This window comes from Bolinopsis microptera, chromosome 12 (assembly GCF_026151205.1).
Source record: "Bolinopsis microptera isolate Bmic1 chromosome 12, MBARI_Bmic_1.0, whole genome shotgun sequence".
NCBI lineage: Eukaryota > Metazoa > Ctenophora > Tentaculata > Lobata > Bolinopsidae > Bolinopsis > Bolinopsis microptera.
The window spans coordinates 10,876,560-10,894,513 of record NC_087083.1 but is presented as its reverse complement, the minus strand read 5'-3'; the positions used below and the strand labels follow the sequence as shown (position 1 = coordinate 10,894,513).

Genomic DNA, 17,954 nt, shown 5'->3' with positions numbered 1-17,954 from the left:
CTGTTACTTATTTATTTATCTATTACCAATTAAAAACACCTTGATTTGCATCTATGTTGCAAAGATCATAATATGAGTATTAACTGCTAATCAACCACAATTTCTACTACGAATCTAAACGACGTGGCCACTGTAACATGCTGAAACGAAATATGCAGAAGTTTTGTAAAATACCACGAATACAAGGTTCGAGAATAAGGTAAAACTCAAACCCTGAACAGGATCGAAGCCAAATATCGGCCCCTAAAACCTACAAAATCAACCAGTTACAGTTACAAATGGTGTTGGTGATAAGGAAGTTTACTGATAAGTTGTTAATTAGATTATCACTTATGGCTAACTGTCATAAGGAGTTGTAATCTTCGCTGTAATTTTCTCTGCAGGCACACGAGCTGTTCTGCACCCGTGTGGAATGGGTTCTCGAAATTTCACGCTAAACATTTTCGCTCCTTTTATGGGTGAAAATTTAATTTAGGCTTACGGTTATAGGTGTCGGTATAAAACGTTTAATATTGTGGTGAAATGTCGTGAGCTACAATGTCGGACGATAAAGTATTGTAGACTTTTTATGCCTAATTGTTGTAGAAAATGTTTCAACCATAGAGGGATATTTGAGTAATCACTTACTTTTATCTTAAAAGTATCAAGAGAATTTTTTAAATATGCATTGCATCACTCAATTTCTAAAAGAGAATATGACTTTATTGATATTCACATAATATGTATTATTGAAGTTAGCACTTACAAATATTTGAGTTAGCAGAATTTTAATGTGCCAAAACATTTACTTCCAAAATATGTTTGGTGAATCCCAAAATGAAGCTTCAAAATAGGAAATTAGAAAAAATAAGCCACTGCTTATGTAGTCGTGATTACCTGAGGCCTTCAGGCTTTAAATGGCTTAATGACAGGCTGAGCGCCGACCAGTAATACTTATATACTTTAACAATAATGATCATTACCATTACCAAATCAGCAATAATAAATCACACAAATGACCCTTAATTTGAACAAAATTAACACGAATATTTTTCGATTTGACAAATTCCTCGAACCAGTTGTACTTGTAGTATTAACTTATTAAGTCTTACGTGCCAGAAAGAATAATTTCAAGGCGCATGCAGTTATATCTCCACCGAACGCTGCACACTCCCCAAATTGCGGGCATTGCAATTGTTGTAACTTCTTGCAAACTTCATGAATCGAGATAAAATCTTTTGCAATGTATTCAAAATTGATATACCTTAGTCCTTATCGGACTTTATTTGAACGGAAATTAATTAAACGCTGGAGGTGCTAGTGTTAATCTTAATGTCCGTTCAAATAAAATCCGTCCGTACTCCGTTTAAGGTCCGTCCAAGTTAAAGTCCGTTGAATTTTTCCAAAATTATTCCAATGCAAGTCATTTACGGATCCCGATGGCACTGTTGCAGCAATCTCGTGGCACTCTCGAGGCACTCTCGTGGCACTGGCGCACACTATGGCATTGGTGGCACTATATCAATATGGCGGCATAGTGCCAACTTTCAATCATGTTTGTTTAAAAGCATACGACAATCATCACAGTGCTGGCAAGCACGACCGTTGCATTTATTGTGGGTATACTATGTACCCCATTTACTATTATACCCCCTTTACTAATACTATTATACCCCCTTTGGTACACGTTACAAGCCTCTTTCGTGCACGCGAAGCGTGCACTCCGGCCGGAGGCGGCGGCCGAAGGCCGCCGCCTCCGGCAGGAGTTTTTCAGGCATTAAGACTCATCGGAAGTCGTTCAGCAGATTTATTTTTAGTTCAAAACATTCTAATTTGATGTCAAAGATGACAGGAATAAAAAATAGTTATGTTGAGATTTTTAAGAAATTTGCATAAAATACTCGCCAGCACTGTTATACGAAATTCGGTAAAAAACCCAAAATCGCCATATTCAGGTGCTTTAAAAACCATGTTAAAATTGAGTTAGAGATCTGAAATTTTTCAGGGCGTCTAGACGTTGACCAAATCGACTGCAAAAAAAGTTCCAGGTTTCAGGAGCATCGGGAAGTGGGTTTTCTAGAACCCCTGTTTTACGATAGATTGTCGTGATATATACATACATATATATTCAGGGATAGACGCTTTGCCAGTCAATTGTAGCCTGTATTTAATTGTCCATAGATTCTAAAGTATAAAAGATACAGCCATTTCCGACCACAGGTCTTGAAAATAATTGTTTACACTTTAGTTTACATTTATAAACAAATTATTTGACGTCATGAACACCCCTTGATGACGTCATCAAGTTAACCGTTTTTAAAACTTGATTTTTGACAAAGTTTGTTGGGGACCGGCCCGAAGTACCAGCCAATGTTTACTCAAAAAATAATATATATAATAAGTGTTATCAATTCAAACTCAAAACTCATACAAGATTAGATCTCATTAAAACGATTAAAATGTATATAATAGAGCTTGTCGAAACAAAACATAGCTGAGCACATATAAAGTTGCCTTTAGTTGAAATTATCATATTAATATGCTTTTAGAGTTGTTATAGAGTGGAAACAGGCGCATAGCTACTGCTAGCTAGCTATTCCAAAATTTTTAAAATTTAACGACTGTTATCAGTCGCATAGCGTCATGCCGTTTTTGCTGGCGAATTGATGGCAGTGTAACTGAGATGGTATGCAGTGAAATTGATTCTGTGATGGCGTGCTTATGGGACAGAGTTATTATTAGCATTACGGTTGATGTTGCGCTCTGATTTCCTTAGTCCCGTTATATTGTATAACATAAAGTTATGCCATTCGTCTGCAATGCCCTCGTTTTGTTGATCAATGAGCATGTTTTTTATGCACCTTTTGTAGATGTTAAGGTTGAATAGACTTGGCAAGGAAGTTGCTGCGACACTATATCTGTTTATTGCTAATAGTGGACCTTTGTAGAATACTGAATTATTGTAAGGGTGTTTACCGTATTCATCTGACCACAAAGTTGTAAGACTCGAATCCGGATCGGCGACGTTAAATATTGGTGCACTGTTAGGTATTGTTTTCTTTATAGAGGGAGGCACTAGACTTGGGAAGTTTTTTAGCTTATGTATAAAAACTAATGCGTTCTTTACGATGATACTATGAACTGTCAATATTTTGTGTACATAGAAACCAGACTTGGTACTTGCTGGTGGTGTACCATCTTTGTACCAGTAATTAACAAAACCTGGTAGTATTGCTCTAAGACCCATTTTCTGTTTAACAAATAGTGTTTCTATATGGGATTTGGCAGCAAAACCCCAGACGAGGGAGCAGTAATTAAGGTGAGACTGCACAAAGCTGTGATATATTTGTAAACGTGCTTCCAGAGGCAAATATTTTTTAAGTTTGTACATGACTCCAATGTATCTGGCCATTTTCATTTTCATGGCAGAAATATGTTGCGACCAGTTCAGTTTGTTATCTATTATAACACCTAAGAAACGGGCTTCTGTTTTTCTTTCGATTGTGACACCAGAAATTACTACATCGCGATAAATGAGGTTTCTTTGTCGAGAAAAGATCATTTAATTCGTTTTTTTAAGATTTAGAGCTAATCCGTTGTTATCTACCCATTTAACTAAGACATCGCTAAGAATTTTGAGCTTATCATAAACCTCGTTTATATTTTCTCCTGTTAGGAAAATGTTTGCATCATCTGCGTACATGATGAAATTAGCTATTTCTGATATTTGAGGAAGATCGTTTATGTAGATTATAAAAAGGAGAGGTCCCAAAATTGAACCTTGGGGTACACCGTAAATAATTGGATTGGCTGAGGATTCAGAGGATCCAATTGATACAAACTGGTTTCTGTTCATAAGATATGATTTAAACCAGTTTAAAGCTAGACCTCTTATGCCATAGTGCTCGAGCTTATTCAGGAGTATGGAGTGATCCACCAGGTCAAAGGCTTTGCTAAAGTCAATTAAAAGGAGCAAAGTAACTTGCTTTTTAGACATTGAATTGAGGATTCTGTCTTTAGCATTAAGAAGTGCATGTTCACAAGACCTACCTGGGCGGAAGCCGTATTGATTTTTACAAAGTATATTGTAGGTATCCAAGAAATTTATGACTCGATTGTGCATAAGCTTTTCGTAGACTTTTGAGAAAGTGGCAAGTAGAGATATCGGTCTGTAATTTTTGATGTCAGTTTTAGATCCACCTTTATGTACAGGAACTACTTTTGCCGTTTTCAAGGCTTGGGGAAAGACCCCTTGTTCGAACGAGCTGTTAACAACGTGGGCCAATACAGTGGTAAAATTATGACAGCTGTTGGCAATTTTGAGTGGTTGGATTTTGGTGTCAAGAGTAGCTTTATTCTTAAATAGGTTAATAACGTCTTGAACTTCGGTAGTTGTGACTGGTTTTATGTAGATACTATTTGGAGAAGGGTTACGTAGTGTCCCCTGGGCCCCACCAGGATCGAAAGTGGTCCTACTACTAATTTCAGTAATAACTTTTTAAAATGATTTTACACCATTAAAAAGTAATTGTATTCAAAATCTGAGGAAATTTCCATCTTAGATAATTGTTCAAGCATTCTGAAAATCTACCGGAAAGTTTTTCTAGCTTGCTCCTTCATAAAGATATTCGTCATTGAAGTTTGTGCTTTTTTGAAGAATTATTTTATAAAAACGTCAATTTTGCGATTTAGTATTCTCTGGTGTTGGGCCATGCCTTGGGTTGTGGAGCTCAGTTCTGCTTCCTATAGGTATAAATTGTGCATTAGGCTAGTTTTAAAGTTAAAAATCGAAAAGTTGCACACGTGGGGACACGCCCAAATTGATAGAAAATTACTAAAATCACTGTAAATTGCTGTTTTCGTCATTTTCTGTCAACTTTAGAGTCCCGTTGTGATTACAATTCTTCTTGAAATACTTTGAAACTTTGCATGCTTATCAAGTTATATATAAAACAATTACATGCTAAAATTTACGGCGATTCAATATTCAATGCGCACGCAACGTCCGCTCAAAGTTTGCACGTGCGAAAGGTGAGAATTTGCTCATTCGTGATTTCCAACAAATTCTGCTTTGCCACGACAGTTTAATGTCATTATATATGAATTTAATGCCAACTTGAATGAGTATTAAGTAGCATATTCAGTCAGTGATCGACCGATATGCTTCCCTAAACACAAGGAAATGTTTTCAAAGGAAAAATTTCGAAATCGTTGAAACTTCCTCCTTATTAATGAAGATATCAGTGTATATTTCAACTTTATAAAGTACCCTGATATTATAATCAAAAAGAGATGATATTTGACCAAAACCCATAATCATGGGTAGAGTGGACCGCTGCCAGTGTCTCTCTTTCCCAAACAAAAGGAAGCTGCCTTTGGATAGTTCTTCTTAATCTATTACAATTGTAAATGAATGGGAAAAGCGAGCGACCGATTTCATTCTCGGTATCATTTTGCATTTGAGCACGGTCAATCAAATTAATATCATTTCCTTTTGTTTGGGAAAGAGAGACACTGGCAGCGGTCCACTCTACCCATGATTATGGGTTTTGGTCAAATTGTACCTTCATTATATTTATAATCTTTTCGCAATAACCAAGGTGTCATAAAATTAAAAACATTACTTTTTATTTACTAGCCTTGTCGAAGCCTTTTGATTTACAATCTAAAATCGAGGTGCTGGTCTCCGTTTAATATGATAGTAATAAAAGATGGTTTTCAAAAAGCGGGTATTACCAATTACGCGATGCTTTAAGTTTAAGCAATAAGCACGATAACCCATTTGACGCGAATATGACCTGTGATATGCTCATCAATGACAATCTGGTCATATATTATTTCATATTTGTTGTTTTTACACAACTTTCATAATCATGAACATTGGTAGTAATATATAACATGAACAGATATTATGACATTTTTACTGTTTAACGGCTGCTTTTCGCGCTAATTATTTTATAAAACATTGATTTGCAAATCATCAGCTAAAATTTAAAAACCGTCAACAAAATATGAACACATTTGGATTTTTGATGGTTTTGAATGTCTTTAACTTTAAGCGCGAGCGTTCATTTTAATGTCGGTTCATAATTAAGTCCGGTCATTTAATGTCCGGTCAAATAATGTCCAATCACAATGCTGGCAAGCATAACCGTTGCCCTTATATTCACAACACTATGTACCCCCTATACTATTATATCCCCTTTATTGTTTTCCAGGCATTAAGACTCATCGAAAGTAGTTCAGCAGGTATATTTAAGTTCAAAACATTCTAATTCAATGTTAATGATGACAGGAATAAGAAATAGTTATGTGGAGGTTTTTAAGAAATTTGCGCAAAATACGCGCCAGCATGTTATACGAAATTAGGTAAAAAACCCAAAATCGCCATATTCAGGTGCCTTAAAAACCATGTTAAAATTGAGTTAGAGATCTGAAACTTTGCAGAGCGTCTAGACCTTGTCCAAATCGACTGTAAAAAAAATTTCATGTTGCAGGAGTATCGGGAAGTGGGTTTTCTGGAACCCCTGTTTTACAACAGATTGTCGTGAAGCTATATATGTATATATATATGTATATATGTATAGACGCTTTTGCAGTAAATTGTAGCCTACATTTAAGTGTCCGTAGATTCAAAAGTATAAAAGATACAGTCATTTCGAACCACAGGTTTTAAAGATAATTGTTTATACTTTAGTTTACATTATATCGAAAAATAATTTATCGTCATCATCATCACTTGATGACGTCATCAATTTAAGTGTTTTTAAAACTTGATTTTTGACAAAATAACAACTTTTCAAATCGATTTTAAAGCATTAAGGAGTAATTTTATTCAAAATCTGAGGACATTTTCATCTTAGATAATTGTTCAAGCATTCTGAAAATCTACCGGAAAGTTTTCCTACCTTGCTCCTTCATAAAGATATTCGCTATTGAAGTTTGTGCTTTTTTGAAGAATAATTTTATAAAAACACAAAAGTTGTGAATTAGTATTCTCTGGTGTTGGGCCATCCCTTGGGTTGTGGAGCTCAATTTTGCTTCCTAAAGGTCTAAATTGTGTTATAGGCTAGTTTTAAAGTTAAAAATCGAAAAGTTGCACACGTGGGAACACGCCCAAATTCATTTAAAATAGCTAAAATCACTAAAAATTGTTATTTCTACGATTTTTACCAACTTTGGAGTCCCGTTGTGATCCAAGTTCTTTTTGAAATCTTCTGAAACTTTTCATGCTTATCAAACTATATATTAAATAACACTATGCAAAAATTTATGGTGATTCAATATTTTATGCGCACGCAACGTCCGCTCAAAGTTTGAGGGTGCGAAAGGTGAGAATTTTGCTCATTCGTGATTTCGAATATATTCTGCTTTCCCACGATATTAAAATGGCATTATATATGAATTTAATGCCAACTTGAATGAGTAAAAAGTGCTATATTCAGTCTGTTATTGACAGATATGCCTACCTAAACACAAGGAAACGTTTTCAAAGGTAAAATCTCGAAATCGTTGAAATTACCTCCTTATTAAGTTTCGACTGTGTAAATTATCCTGACATTATAATCAAAAAGAGATGATATTTGACCAAAACCCATAATCATGGGTAGAGTGAACCGCTGCCAGTGTCTCTCTTTTCCAAACAAAAGAAAATGATATTAATTTGAGGAACCGTCCGCAAATGCAAATTGATACCGAGAATGAAATCGGTCGCTCGCTTTTCCCATTCATTCACGGCTTACGTATTGTAATAAAGCTTATTGAATGGGAAAAGCGAGCGACCGATTTCATTCTCGGTATCAATTTGCATTTGCGGACGGTTCCTCAAATTAATATCATTTTCTTTTGTTTGGAAAAGAGAGACACTGGCAGCGGTTCACTCTACCCATGATTATGGGTTTTGGTCAAATAAAGTATGCAAATCACTTGGACTACTTTTGAAAGAAAATAACAAGCTTAAAAACGCTACTGACAGTGACGTATTTCTCCTTGAAAAGCACAATAGCGCAAATACCTTTTGACTTTGTCAATGTCAAGGTGGGATGATGATTAATCACTCTACACTCGACTGTCACGTGACTTTTTCAACCCGTTCTCTAGCTGGTTCTAAACGACTTTTCGAAACCCTAACCGTCTAATCTGATCCCAACCCTAACCCTAACCCAATCCTTAACAAAAACATATGCTGAAACCCTAACCCTAACGAGAAATTAGACTAACTTCCTTATACGGTCATATCACGTGATCGAGACAGTTTTTCGCCAATATCTCGTCAGGGAAGCATTTTAACCCTATGTCATGGGGGGTGATTCGGAATCAGCGTCCGAAAATACATCGATTGAAGTTGATTACAACCGTCGGGGGCCCTTTTAGAACAATCTCGAAGATCGACTGTAGAGTGATTTAGCTCGCTCGGTCAAGGTGCCTCGAAATTGTAGCGCGATGCACTACTGGGTCGCGCGCGCATCAAATAATGCTTCTCGCAACCACACTTCTTCGGTAGATCGGCGAGATGCACCACTGTGCCTCACCGAGCTGCGAAGGATTGACATCGTGAATCAACCTCGAAAGTGATTTTAAACAATACCCCGTTTAATTTTGGTCGCAGAACGCTAACCTAATGCATAATATTAATAAAGCAAGTTATAGTATTAGTACGTAGGTAGTGCGCCATCGACAATCAGACAGTACAGAGCCGCGTGCAAGTTATAGTTATACTTATAGACATAAGTGACTGAGCTCGATCAGTGACTGAGCTAATAATAATAGTAATACGTATGGGTCAGGGTACTGACTTTCAACTTGTTTTCCATCCACTGCCTTAGGCTTAATTGATAAGTCTTACTTTAACAATTTACAATTTATGATCAGAGTTCATTCCAAATCTTACTCAATCACAAAACTTTCACGTAACTTTTTTAACCCGTTCTCTAGGTGGCCCTGAATGACCACTCAAAACCCTAACCCTGTAATCCGATTCCAACCCTAATATAATATAACCCTATAATTAATAATTATAAACCTTAACCCAATTCCTAACACTAACAGTAACAAAAGCAAATGCTGAAACCCTAACCCTAGTGAGAGAGCCGAGAGTTCAGGACCGGAAAGCTGCAGAAGAAAGCACACGAAAGCGGGGGGGGGGTCGGAAGTTGTGAAAGGGGGGGGGGGGGGGGGGATATTTCGATATAATTAAAAGGCTTATTTTGACGGGGAAATGTATAAAATATGAAAAAGTCGATTTTGAGGGTGAAAATCGCGTTTTTAATACCCCATCCAGCCCCCTTTAATTTTGTGTTGACAAAATTCTTTAGTTTCTTTTGGTATTTTAAAATTGAAATTTGACTTAGTTGGTGGCGATTTATGCTTTGTCAAAGTGGAAGCTTTTAAAAATGAAAGCGAAAGTCTTTAAACTGCGCGTTGGCCATGAGCTGGCATAACTTGAAATTAGACCAACTTCCTTATTGTATCACGTGGTGACCCCCACTTTCGCTTCACTATAGAAACACCCCTGTAGAGTTTCTACGATACAGGGGGCGCCGCGCACTCGTGCGCGGCGCGGCGGATCATACAACGTTGATACATGTTTCGTATCCCTTCGGCGGCGCGCGCTTCGCGCGCGAAAAGTGGCATGCAACGTATGTCAAATACAATGTATGACAACTTCTAGTAGAGGCTCTTACGGGCATTGTCTGCTCGATACGTTAGGGACCCCAGATATACCTTACTAGACGTATTTTTGACCGTAGAATCGATTGAAAGTGGTTTCAAGATGATTGGACTGATTGTTCTGGGGTAAAATCGCAAAAAAACCGATTTTTGGGCCAAAAATAGGCCAAAAAACCATGTTTTTTGATATTTTGAGCAAGTTAATTTTGTTGGCATGTCGGCAAAACTTGCATAAAGATAGCTAAAAGACAGCCGCACAAGATTGTATAAAAATAAAACAAATCCCTCTATTTGTTCTGAGGTAAAAATCCAAAAAAGTGGTAAAAATTTTGACTTTTTTGCTTTAAGTTTGAATAATTTTTTGCAGTTGTATTAAATCAACCCAAAAATAGTCACATCGTGTTTGCCTAAATTTTTCCTTTCCGAGAAGTACCCACTTCATATACTTAATCGAAGTTTGAATATTGTCACTCCGCAAGCGTTTTTGCCAAATTTTCGACGCGCACTACGCGCAAAAGCATTTAGTTGTTATCAATTGGCACCCGCGCGTTCATCATAAATTTCAAACAGCTATAACTCAGCGAGATTATGTCCGTTCTAGCTCATATTTTCACACTAAATAGAAAATAATGTGATCTTATTGCTGACAAAATATGGATATAATTACTTTATTTGCCTTAGAGTAATAGACTGTCAAAGTTTAAAACGCGCATTGGTATAGCACGTGACTAATAAGGCCAAATTTATACTTCTTAACATATTATCGATCCTTAGACATCATACTATTGTGTCCAATTAGCGGTTAGGTCTCTAAACTCGTAGCAGAAAACACGTCTTTTTGCCCGTAAGAGCCTCTACTATTCCTTACTATAATGTCATATTACGTGATTCGAGATCAGCGTTCGGAATTACATGATCGATTCAGGTTGATTTCAACTGTGAACTGTCAGGGGCCCTTTTAGAAAAATCTCGAAGATCGACTGTTATAAATTAAAGTGATTTAGCACACTCGATATGATTATATATTAATACGCATCACAACTATTTTACAATATAATCAATAATATGAATTAGTGACTTCGTTCACCGATACATAAGCAGTTTTAATTTCAACAAATTAATCTATATATATATAGGCCTGGCTAACTAATTTGGCTGACTTGTTACAAACCGATAGTTGACTTGGCCATTTGACTTAATTAATGTTATGTGAACAGTGAATAAACCTCCGACCAGAAGACACTTCAAGTTTTACTTGCAAGTTTACCGAAGTGCACCTTTTAGCAATTAAAATATTAATATAATATTAATACTCTATACAGCTAGCGCACTTGATCTGATAAATCGGTAAATATGCTACATCATACATTCAATATTTAATATTATTTGAGGACGCACCATTACTATAATCACGAGTGAGTGACAATCCCTTGACAATATTGATGTTATGTTACATGAGCTGAGTGAGTGACAATATTGATGTTATACAATTATAGCTAATATATGGTGATACATACAATTACACTTGTATCATGTATGTTTTACCAAAGTCATGTGGAGAACCTTAAAAAACTACAATTCAAACGATGGTCTTTGTTCAAGTTTTACAAAATCTATTAACATCATCAATCTAGACACGCATATCATATTATCAATTACAAAACAGTTGCATTCACTGAAAATACTCAAAAGTAGAAGAGAAGATTCAGCTAACAAGATGTAAAGAACGTCAGAAAAATCACTTTTATATGCATATTTCATTAATAGAATTAAATGATCAAACTTGTCCACTGACATTAATCGAAATTATATGAAGTGTTACCTACTATAAATCCCAAGTTTGATCTTGTCTAAAAGAGTGAGCGTAGTTAGTGACACTAAACGTCATCAAACGCTGATTGGCACGTGCAACACGCGCATTAATTAATGTGCACGTGCAACACGCGCATTAATTAACGTGATTTATAAAGTAAATTATTTGTGACAAGTCATTCAATGAAATGTACGTCCCCATGACACTGGTTAAATGTTAAATATATGTTTAAGCGGGTTTACAAATCTGGAATTTAACATTGTTAGAACACAAAATAAAGATCATCAGGATAAACAATCATGACTGATGACATATGATCTGAAATCCTTAGTAAGAATGTGTAATATGTATGGTAATTCAGTTTTACTTCCACTAAATCCAGAACACAAAGAAAACCAAATCAAGTCATCTGAAAACATTAGAATGTTTGTTATTTTTTCCCCTCAGTAAAATCGGTATATGAACCAACAAAAATGTGAGTAGTCATCATGCAAAAACCCGGTATCGATTACAAAATGGGAAGGCATAACACGCCGATCTAGTCCAGCTAGAAGTAGAGCAAAGAAACAGTTTACTTTTCGATATTCAAAAGTTTGTAGTTGGTTTTTAACTGTCTGCTACTTGCTGAGAATCGTAGCACCTCTTGCAGACACGTACCTGTAAATAGAGTCACACTTTTATTTATGTTAAAAGCGAGTGTATTTGGAGTTCTACCGGAGAGTAAATGAGGGACTCTTAGACTCAACAAAGACTTTTGAGCCCAAATTAAAAATCCTTTAAAACCAAATTAAGAACTTATCAGTAGTCCGTTTAAACCCCGCTGAAAACCTTACAGATGATCCAATTAAAACCCAATAAAAATATAAAGTTTAAAGAGGCAGTCACCTTGTGGGTGATATTACGTCGTGGGATGCTCTGGTAAAAGTCACTGCATGTGTTACAGTACACTTTACCACAATCTCTGCAGTGGTGTCTCCTCTCCACGAACGTGAACCTGACGCTACAGCTGGCACATTCCTGTGATCAATTAAATATTATTATAAACCATATAAAAGTTCAAAATATCTCAAAACAGCAATCCTAAGAAATTTATTGGCAGCTGTCTCAAAACATATAAAGATATAAAGGTCCTCAAAACTTCAAAAGATAAAACTAAATTAACTCAAAAAACTTTCATGTAACTCTAACAATTAATGAGATGTTTGATTAATTAGATAATAAGTTAATCAGATGATCAAATTAATTAAATTAATTAATAACCTTTTTCGTTCATTTGATGGTTAATCGATAAGTTTATTAAGTTGTACATCTTTGTTGGATATATTTTAAAGTTTTAATGTCGAAGCGTGTAATAGTTGTTAGAAATTAAATATTTATTTATTTTAAAGTGAGCTCACCTTCGTACCAGAGTCGAGGACCCAGTGGTCAGCTTGTTTACCAGTTGAATCGTTAGGTGACCAACAGAAAACCCTTCCTCTTGAGTCCCCAACGTACAAACTAACGTGATCTTCTGAGAACCTAACCAAAATTAGAATTAACATTTTGATTTAGTCCTGAGTCCTTAACTAACCAGTCCTCCAACTGACCCGTCCCCGTCCCCAACTAACCTGTCCCCCAACTAACTTGTCCCCCTGTCCCCCAACTAACTTGTCCCCCTGTCCCCCAACTAACTTGTCCCCAGTCCCCCTGTCCCTCAACTGACCCGTCCCCTTGTCCCCCAACTTGTCCCCAGTCCCCCGTCTAACTTGTCCCCCGTCCCCTACCAACCCGTCCCCCAACTAACTTGTCCCCTGTCCCCCAACTAACTTGTCCCCCAACTAACTTGTCCCCCGTCCCCTACCAACCCGTCCCCCAACTAACTTGTCCCCCGTCCCCTACCAACCCGTCCCCCAACTAACTTGTCCCCCGTCCCCTACCAACCCGTCCCCCAACTAACTTGTCCCCCGTCCCCTACCAACCCGTCCCCCAACTAACTTGTCCCCCGTCCCCTACCAGCCCGTCCCCCAACTAACTTGTCCCCCGTCCCAAACTACCTGACGCAAGTGATCTCAGCTGGTTGTCTGTTATCAGGTCTACCGAATGAAGTGTACATTGTGAGCCGAGCTCTGACAATCAGAGTTTTGTGCCACTTCTCACTGTCTACCCTGGTGTCTACCCTGGTGTCCACCCTGGTGTCCACCCTGGTGTTTGCACCGCCTCCCCGCTGGAACAAAACACCCCAGATACGGATTATACCGTCAGAGGAACCGGAAACTATCACGTTGTTATTGTCCCATTCGTTTATAGTCGTTTGTGTACACACCTGACGGGGATAGCTGGTTTATTATTACAACAAGTTTAACAAGAAACAAATCCTGCGGTATAATTGTTTGGTACTGATGAGCTTTATTTGAGGGTGTGTTTAAAAATCCAGCAAGGATCTAGAGATCCTAATGGTATCATTTTACTCAAAACTAAACCGGACTGACCTGAATAACCGTACTGGTGGGTAAGGACGTATGAGCAATTAGTTCTCCGTTAATGGACCACAGATATAGACAGTTCTTAGCCGCGGTCATTATATCTCCGGACGCCTCGTTCATGTGCACTGTTGTTATTGGGTTGGGGTGCACGGGGAGTTGCCTGATTCAGAAATATTTTCAGTTAATTACAAGGAATTAGTGTAATAATAATTTAGGAATATTTAGGTCCTAAGTACTTATATTAAGTAGATGGCCCCTTGAGCGTTCATTTTAATATCCGTTCACGCTAAGTCCGTCAAATGTCCGATAAGGTGGAAATATTTCAGAAGGATACTAAATTGCTTATCAAGTGCAGCATTCTTATTTCAATATCTTAACCACTATAAAGCCAATAACAAATAATCCCACCACGTGACCAATGATAACTCTACCACGTGACCAATGATAACGGTACACGTGACCAATGATAACTCTACACGTGACCAATGATAACTCTACCTGACAAAAGAAAGCTTGTTAAGATCCCAGATGATAACGGTGCGGTCATGTGACCCGGACACGAACACCCTGGAATACAAAGAATATATTATATTGTAAGGAATACAAATTTAAAATCTTAAGCTTATACAACAGTAACTGTTATGATAATAACAATATCATAAGATTTAGATTTATAATATTAATATAATTTAATAAAACGAAAAAGACAGATTTTGAAAATAAATATTTTGTTTACCTGTGATTATGTGAGGAGCTCATGCAGGACACCAGATGAGTGTGCCCCAGTAACTTGCGCTGGAGCGATAAACCCGGCTCTTTAGTCCGGGAGAGGGTGTGGGAGTAGACACTGATGTAGCTGTCTTCACCGCCCACCAGCAAGGTTTCCGAGTCAGGACAGATCGCGCACACTACTCGCTGCTTTTCTAGTTCCTCGTACACGTGCACTAGTTTACCTAGTGCGCAGGGTGGTTAGAATATAACACGTGCACTAGTTTACTTGCTCAGGGTGGTAACGCATTAAGTTGTGTTCCTTGAGTTGTTAAAATACATGACTTAACCTTTATAATAAGCATTTTAAACTAGGTTAGTAGTTCTTTGTCAAGAAGGTTGATATTAAAAATTCAAGCTGAGAAAGTTGGTTGAAAGTAAAAATGTGACTTGCTAACCGTCGACAGCCCCAAGTAAAAGTGAGTTATCAGGTAGACCCCAGGTAAAGTAGTAGTTGTAGCCAGTAGAGGAGGGGACCAGAACCTTGTTCTTGCCAGCGAACAGAGTCCCCCCGTTCTCTGTACTCTCTATCTGCTGTACAGCGGAGGATATGATCCGTTCTTCTCGGGCAGGTGGCCTCAAGTTTACCACGTTGTAATGGAAGGTCCTGCTAACCAGGTCCGAGTAGGCTACTTGCCGGGCAGGGTGGGGTCTTGTGAAGATCTGCTTGGGGGCTTGTCCAAAGTTGTTGATGAAGCCTTTGACGGCTGATTTGCGGAGAGGGTCCGTAAGGAGGGAGATATCGATGTTTCCTTCGTAAAAGTAACAATGGAATGTGTTATGAGCAAGTCTGGCTTGTTCACCTCGCTGTTTGTACCCAAATATCAGGTCTATCCAAAGGTGGAGGTTCCTGCTGACATAGTCGCTTTCTAACGCTTCCCTGTGCAGTCTGATGAACTCTGCAGGGTCTCCTTTAGCCCACTTTGGCAGTAGCACGTCATCTATCTTCTTACCGTTCTGCTTCCTCCCAAAATCAAACTTGTCCTTGTTAAGCAGGAAGTCGGGCAGGTAGAAGAACTCTGGGATAAGCTCTCTGACATCACACATGTTAATCTTACTGGCACTGTTCCAGGCGTCTGCTATGGAGTGGAAGAGTCTGTCTGCCAGGTCGAAGTGTCCTCCTTGGAGATTAATGAATGAAGAAGTAAAGGGTTCCAGTCTGATGAGATAGCTGGCGGTTATCATTGCAGAGGAGTAGAAGGTACCGTAGTGGCAAGGGTTGGTGTCCGTACCATGCGGATCTATCCAGTCAGCGTACCGCTTCTCAAACTGAGATAATCTGTCAGGGGTTTGTGCTCCCATAGGTTTACTAAGATCTCTGAAGGAGGCTGGGTTGGAAAGATCTAGCTCGGCACTGGTGTAGTCAGCAAGGACCCAGGGGAATATCGGGTACTGCATAAAATCCTTGTAGCTCCTGCCCGCTAAAGTATTGATGTACATGAGGTACTGGAAGTTTGAGATCTCCCCAACCGACCACCTGTGTGTCACATTGCTCTGACGAAAGGAGGTAAAGACGGAGGTGGCGTCGCCGCGAGTGTGGCGCCGCGCACTGCTCAGAACGTCCGACGCAAAGTCCGACTTCTGGGTAAGGCTTGGAGTCAAGTATCTTAGTTTGTGATAGGCTTTGTTCCGGTGATTGGATCCAAACACAAGGAAATAACTTTCTCCGCCGTAACAAAATACTTCCATCCCGTTCTCTTGCAGAGAGTACCTTCGCTTCATTATTTCAGTTATTCTTTTGTAACCCAGGTTATACGCCCCCTTGTTTTTCTTCACTACACTAGCACTGTCTACCAAAATGTCTTTAAATCTCTCAGACCATTCCTCTGGCATCAACATTTGAACATCCATGATATCTCCCTCCTTAGTTGTCGTATATCCATCAATGATATAAGCACTCTTCCTTCCCAGATAGAGAATAGAGGCGGTCGTTGAAAGTCCCTCCACTCGAATGCAGGGGAATACCAATACTTTACTCTCTCCTTCCAACAAGAAATCTTGCATCAACCGGTTATCAGCATCTAGAGTCCTGGCGGAAATGAGTTGAGACATTTTGTTGGCTCCACTGATAGTGGTGAGGGAACTGACCCGGTCTCTGACTCCGTAGTAGTGATGGTACTCCTTGCTGAAGGAGCTGCTGGGCTGTTTCAATTTGGAAACTTTGTATTCTTCTGGAGACTTAGGTTGGAACACGTTGTAGAACTGTGAGTTCTGTTTGAGTCGCTTTCTGGTCCTATGAGGACCCTCTATAGGGTCTAATTCCCAGCGGTCTAAGTGAGAGGGATCAGCAGGACCCCACAACCCCCGCTCCTGAGTCAGCTCTAACTGCATCTCTCCCCACACTCTGTTCACTCTGTGGAATTGCAGCTGGGTCCTGTGTACCGACTCTCTCAGACTATCTGAGACCTGCACCATGACATGAGTGTTGTGAGCGTAGTTTATCTCGTAGGGCGTATTCAGGGCTGTTACCACGGACAAAGTCAGCTGTGTTTCCTGTCTCCGGGCGGTTAGGAGTCCGGTGAAGCGTCGTGAGCTTCTCTGCTGGTGCAGGGTCCGGTCACCCTCCTCCTGCTGCTGCTTTATCTGGGAGAACAGTTTGGGAGCTATCTCGTGTTGCAGCACAAAGGAGCTGTCCTCGCTTCCAGAGAACAGAGAGCTGATACCGGTCTTGTTCGCTTTACTGACGGACATTAGGGGTATCTGAGATGTAGGGTCGATGTAGAGAGCCAGGTCAGGTCGTACCTCCTTGATACAGGAGATGAGCGAGTTAGAGGCTTCCTCCAACATCTTACCCCAGTCACCATCACACTGGAGAGATCTTAGCAGGTGCGACAAACAAATCACAAACTCGTGGTCCGACATACCCGGCCCAAATATGAGCCGGTGGTTCTCTGACACAAAGTGGACGACTTTTAGGAGAGATTTCTGTTGGTCCAGAGAGGAGGAAGTCTGGGAGAGGAAGTAGAGGATTGCTCGGTGGAGACAGTAGGTGATTTGGGATTCTGCGTCTTTGCTGATCCACTCACGTAGTTTGGAGAAACAGTTTAGTATTGAGATTGAGGTACCCAGTTTGCCTTGCCAGAGTTTTTGGAGGGTGTATTTACAGAAGAAGATAGCTGCTCTGTTGAAGTTCTTGGTGGAGATCCCGTCGGGAGCACCAGTTTGTATTCTTTGAAGAGTTTGGTGAACCAAGACAGATTGGTATATCTTTAGGCAGTCCCCAAAGTCAACTGCACAGGGCTGAAAGAGAAGTAGGCGTTGAT

The 17,954-nt window shown here is 39.1% G+C and overlaps 2 protein-coding genes across 3 annotated transcripts in view; both read right to left on the bottom strand.

Annotated features, from left to right (window-relative positions):
- The window catches only part of LOC134824336 (BMP-binding endothelial regulator protein-like), a 68,936-nt gene that overhangs the window by 15,440 nt on the left and 35,542 nt on the right, over positions 1 to 17,954 (bottom strand). Inside the window, exon 1 of one of the 2 annotated variants that reach the window (XM_063836216.1) lies at positions 2,242 to 2,252. The exons of the other annotated variant lie outside the window; for it this stretch is intronic. The gene's annotated coding sequence lies outside the window, so the exon portion shown is untranslated. Of the gene's footprint in view, positions 1 to 2,241; positions 2,253 to 17,954 lie in introns of those variants that run through there. 2 annotated transcript variants of the gene reach the window in all.
- Positions 11,241 to 17,954, bottom strand: part of LOC134824334 (WD repeat and FYVE domain-containing protein 3-like) — a 73,846-nt gene continuing 67,132 nt past the window's right edge. The window contains exons 50-57 of the mRNA XM_063836209.1: positions 15,090 to 17,931; positions 14,660 to 14,876; positions 14,422 to 14,490; positions 13,930 to 14,083; positions 13,495 to 13,763; positions 12,859 to 12,979; positions 12,347 to 12,478; positions 11,241 to 12,118 (exon numbers count right to left, since the gene is read on the bottom strand). Of these exons, the coding sequence (XP_063692279.1) occupies positions 12,068 to 12,118; positions 12,347 to 12,478; positions 12,859 to 12,979; positions 13,495 to 13,763; positions 13,930 to 14,083; positions 14,422 to 14,490; positions 14,660 to 14,876; positions 15,090 to 17,931 (3,855 nt within the window). The 3' untranslated portion in view covers positions 11,241 to 12,067. The remainder of the gene's footprint in view (positions 12,119 to 12,346; positions 12,479 to 12,858; positions 12,980 to 13,494; positions 13,764 to 13,929; positions 14,084 to 14,421; positions 14,491 to 14,659; positions 14,877 to 15,089; positions 17,932 to 17,954) is intronic.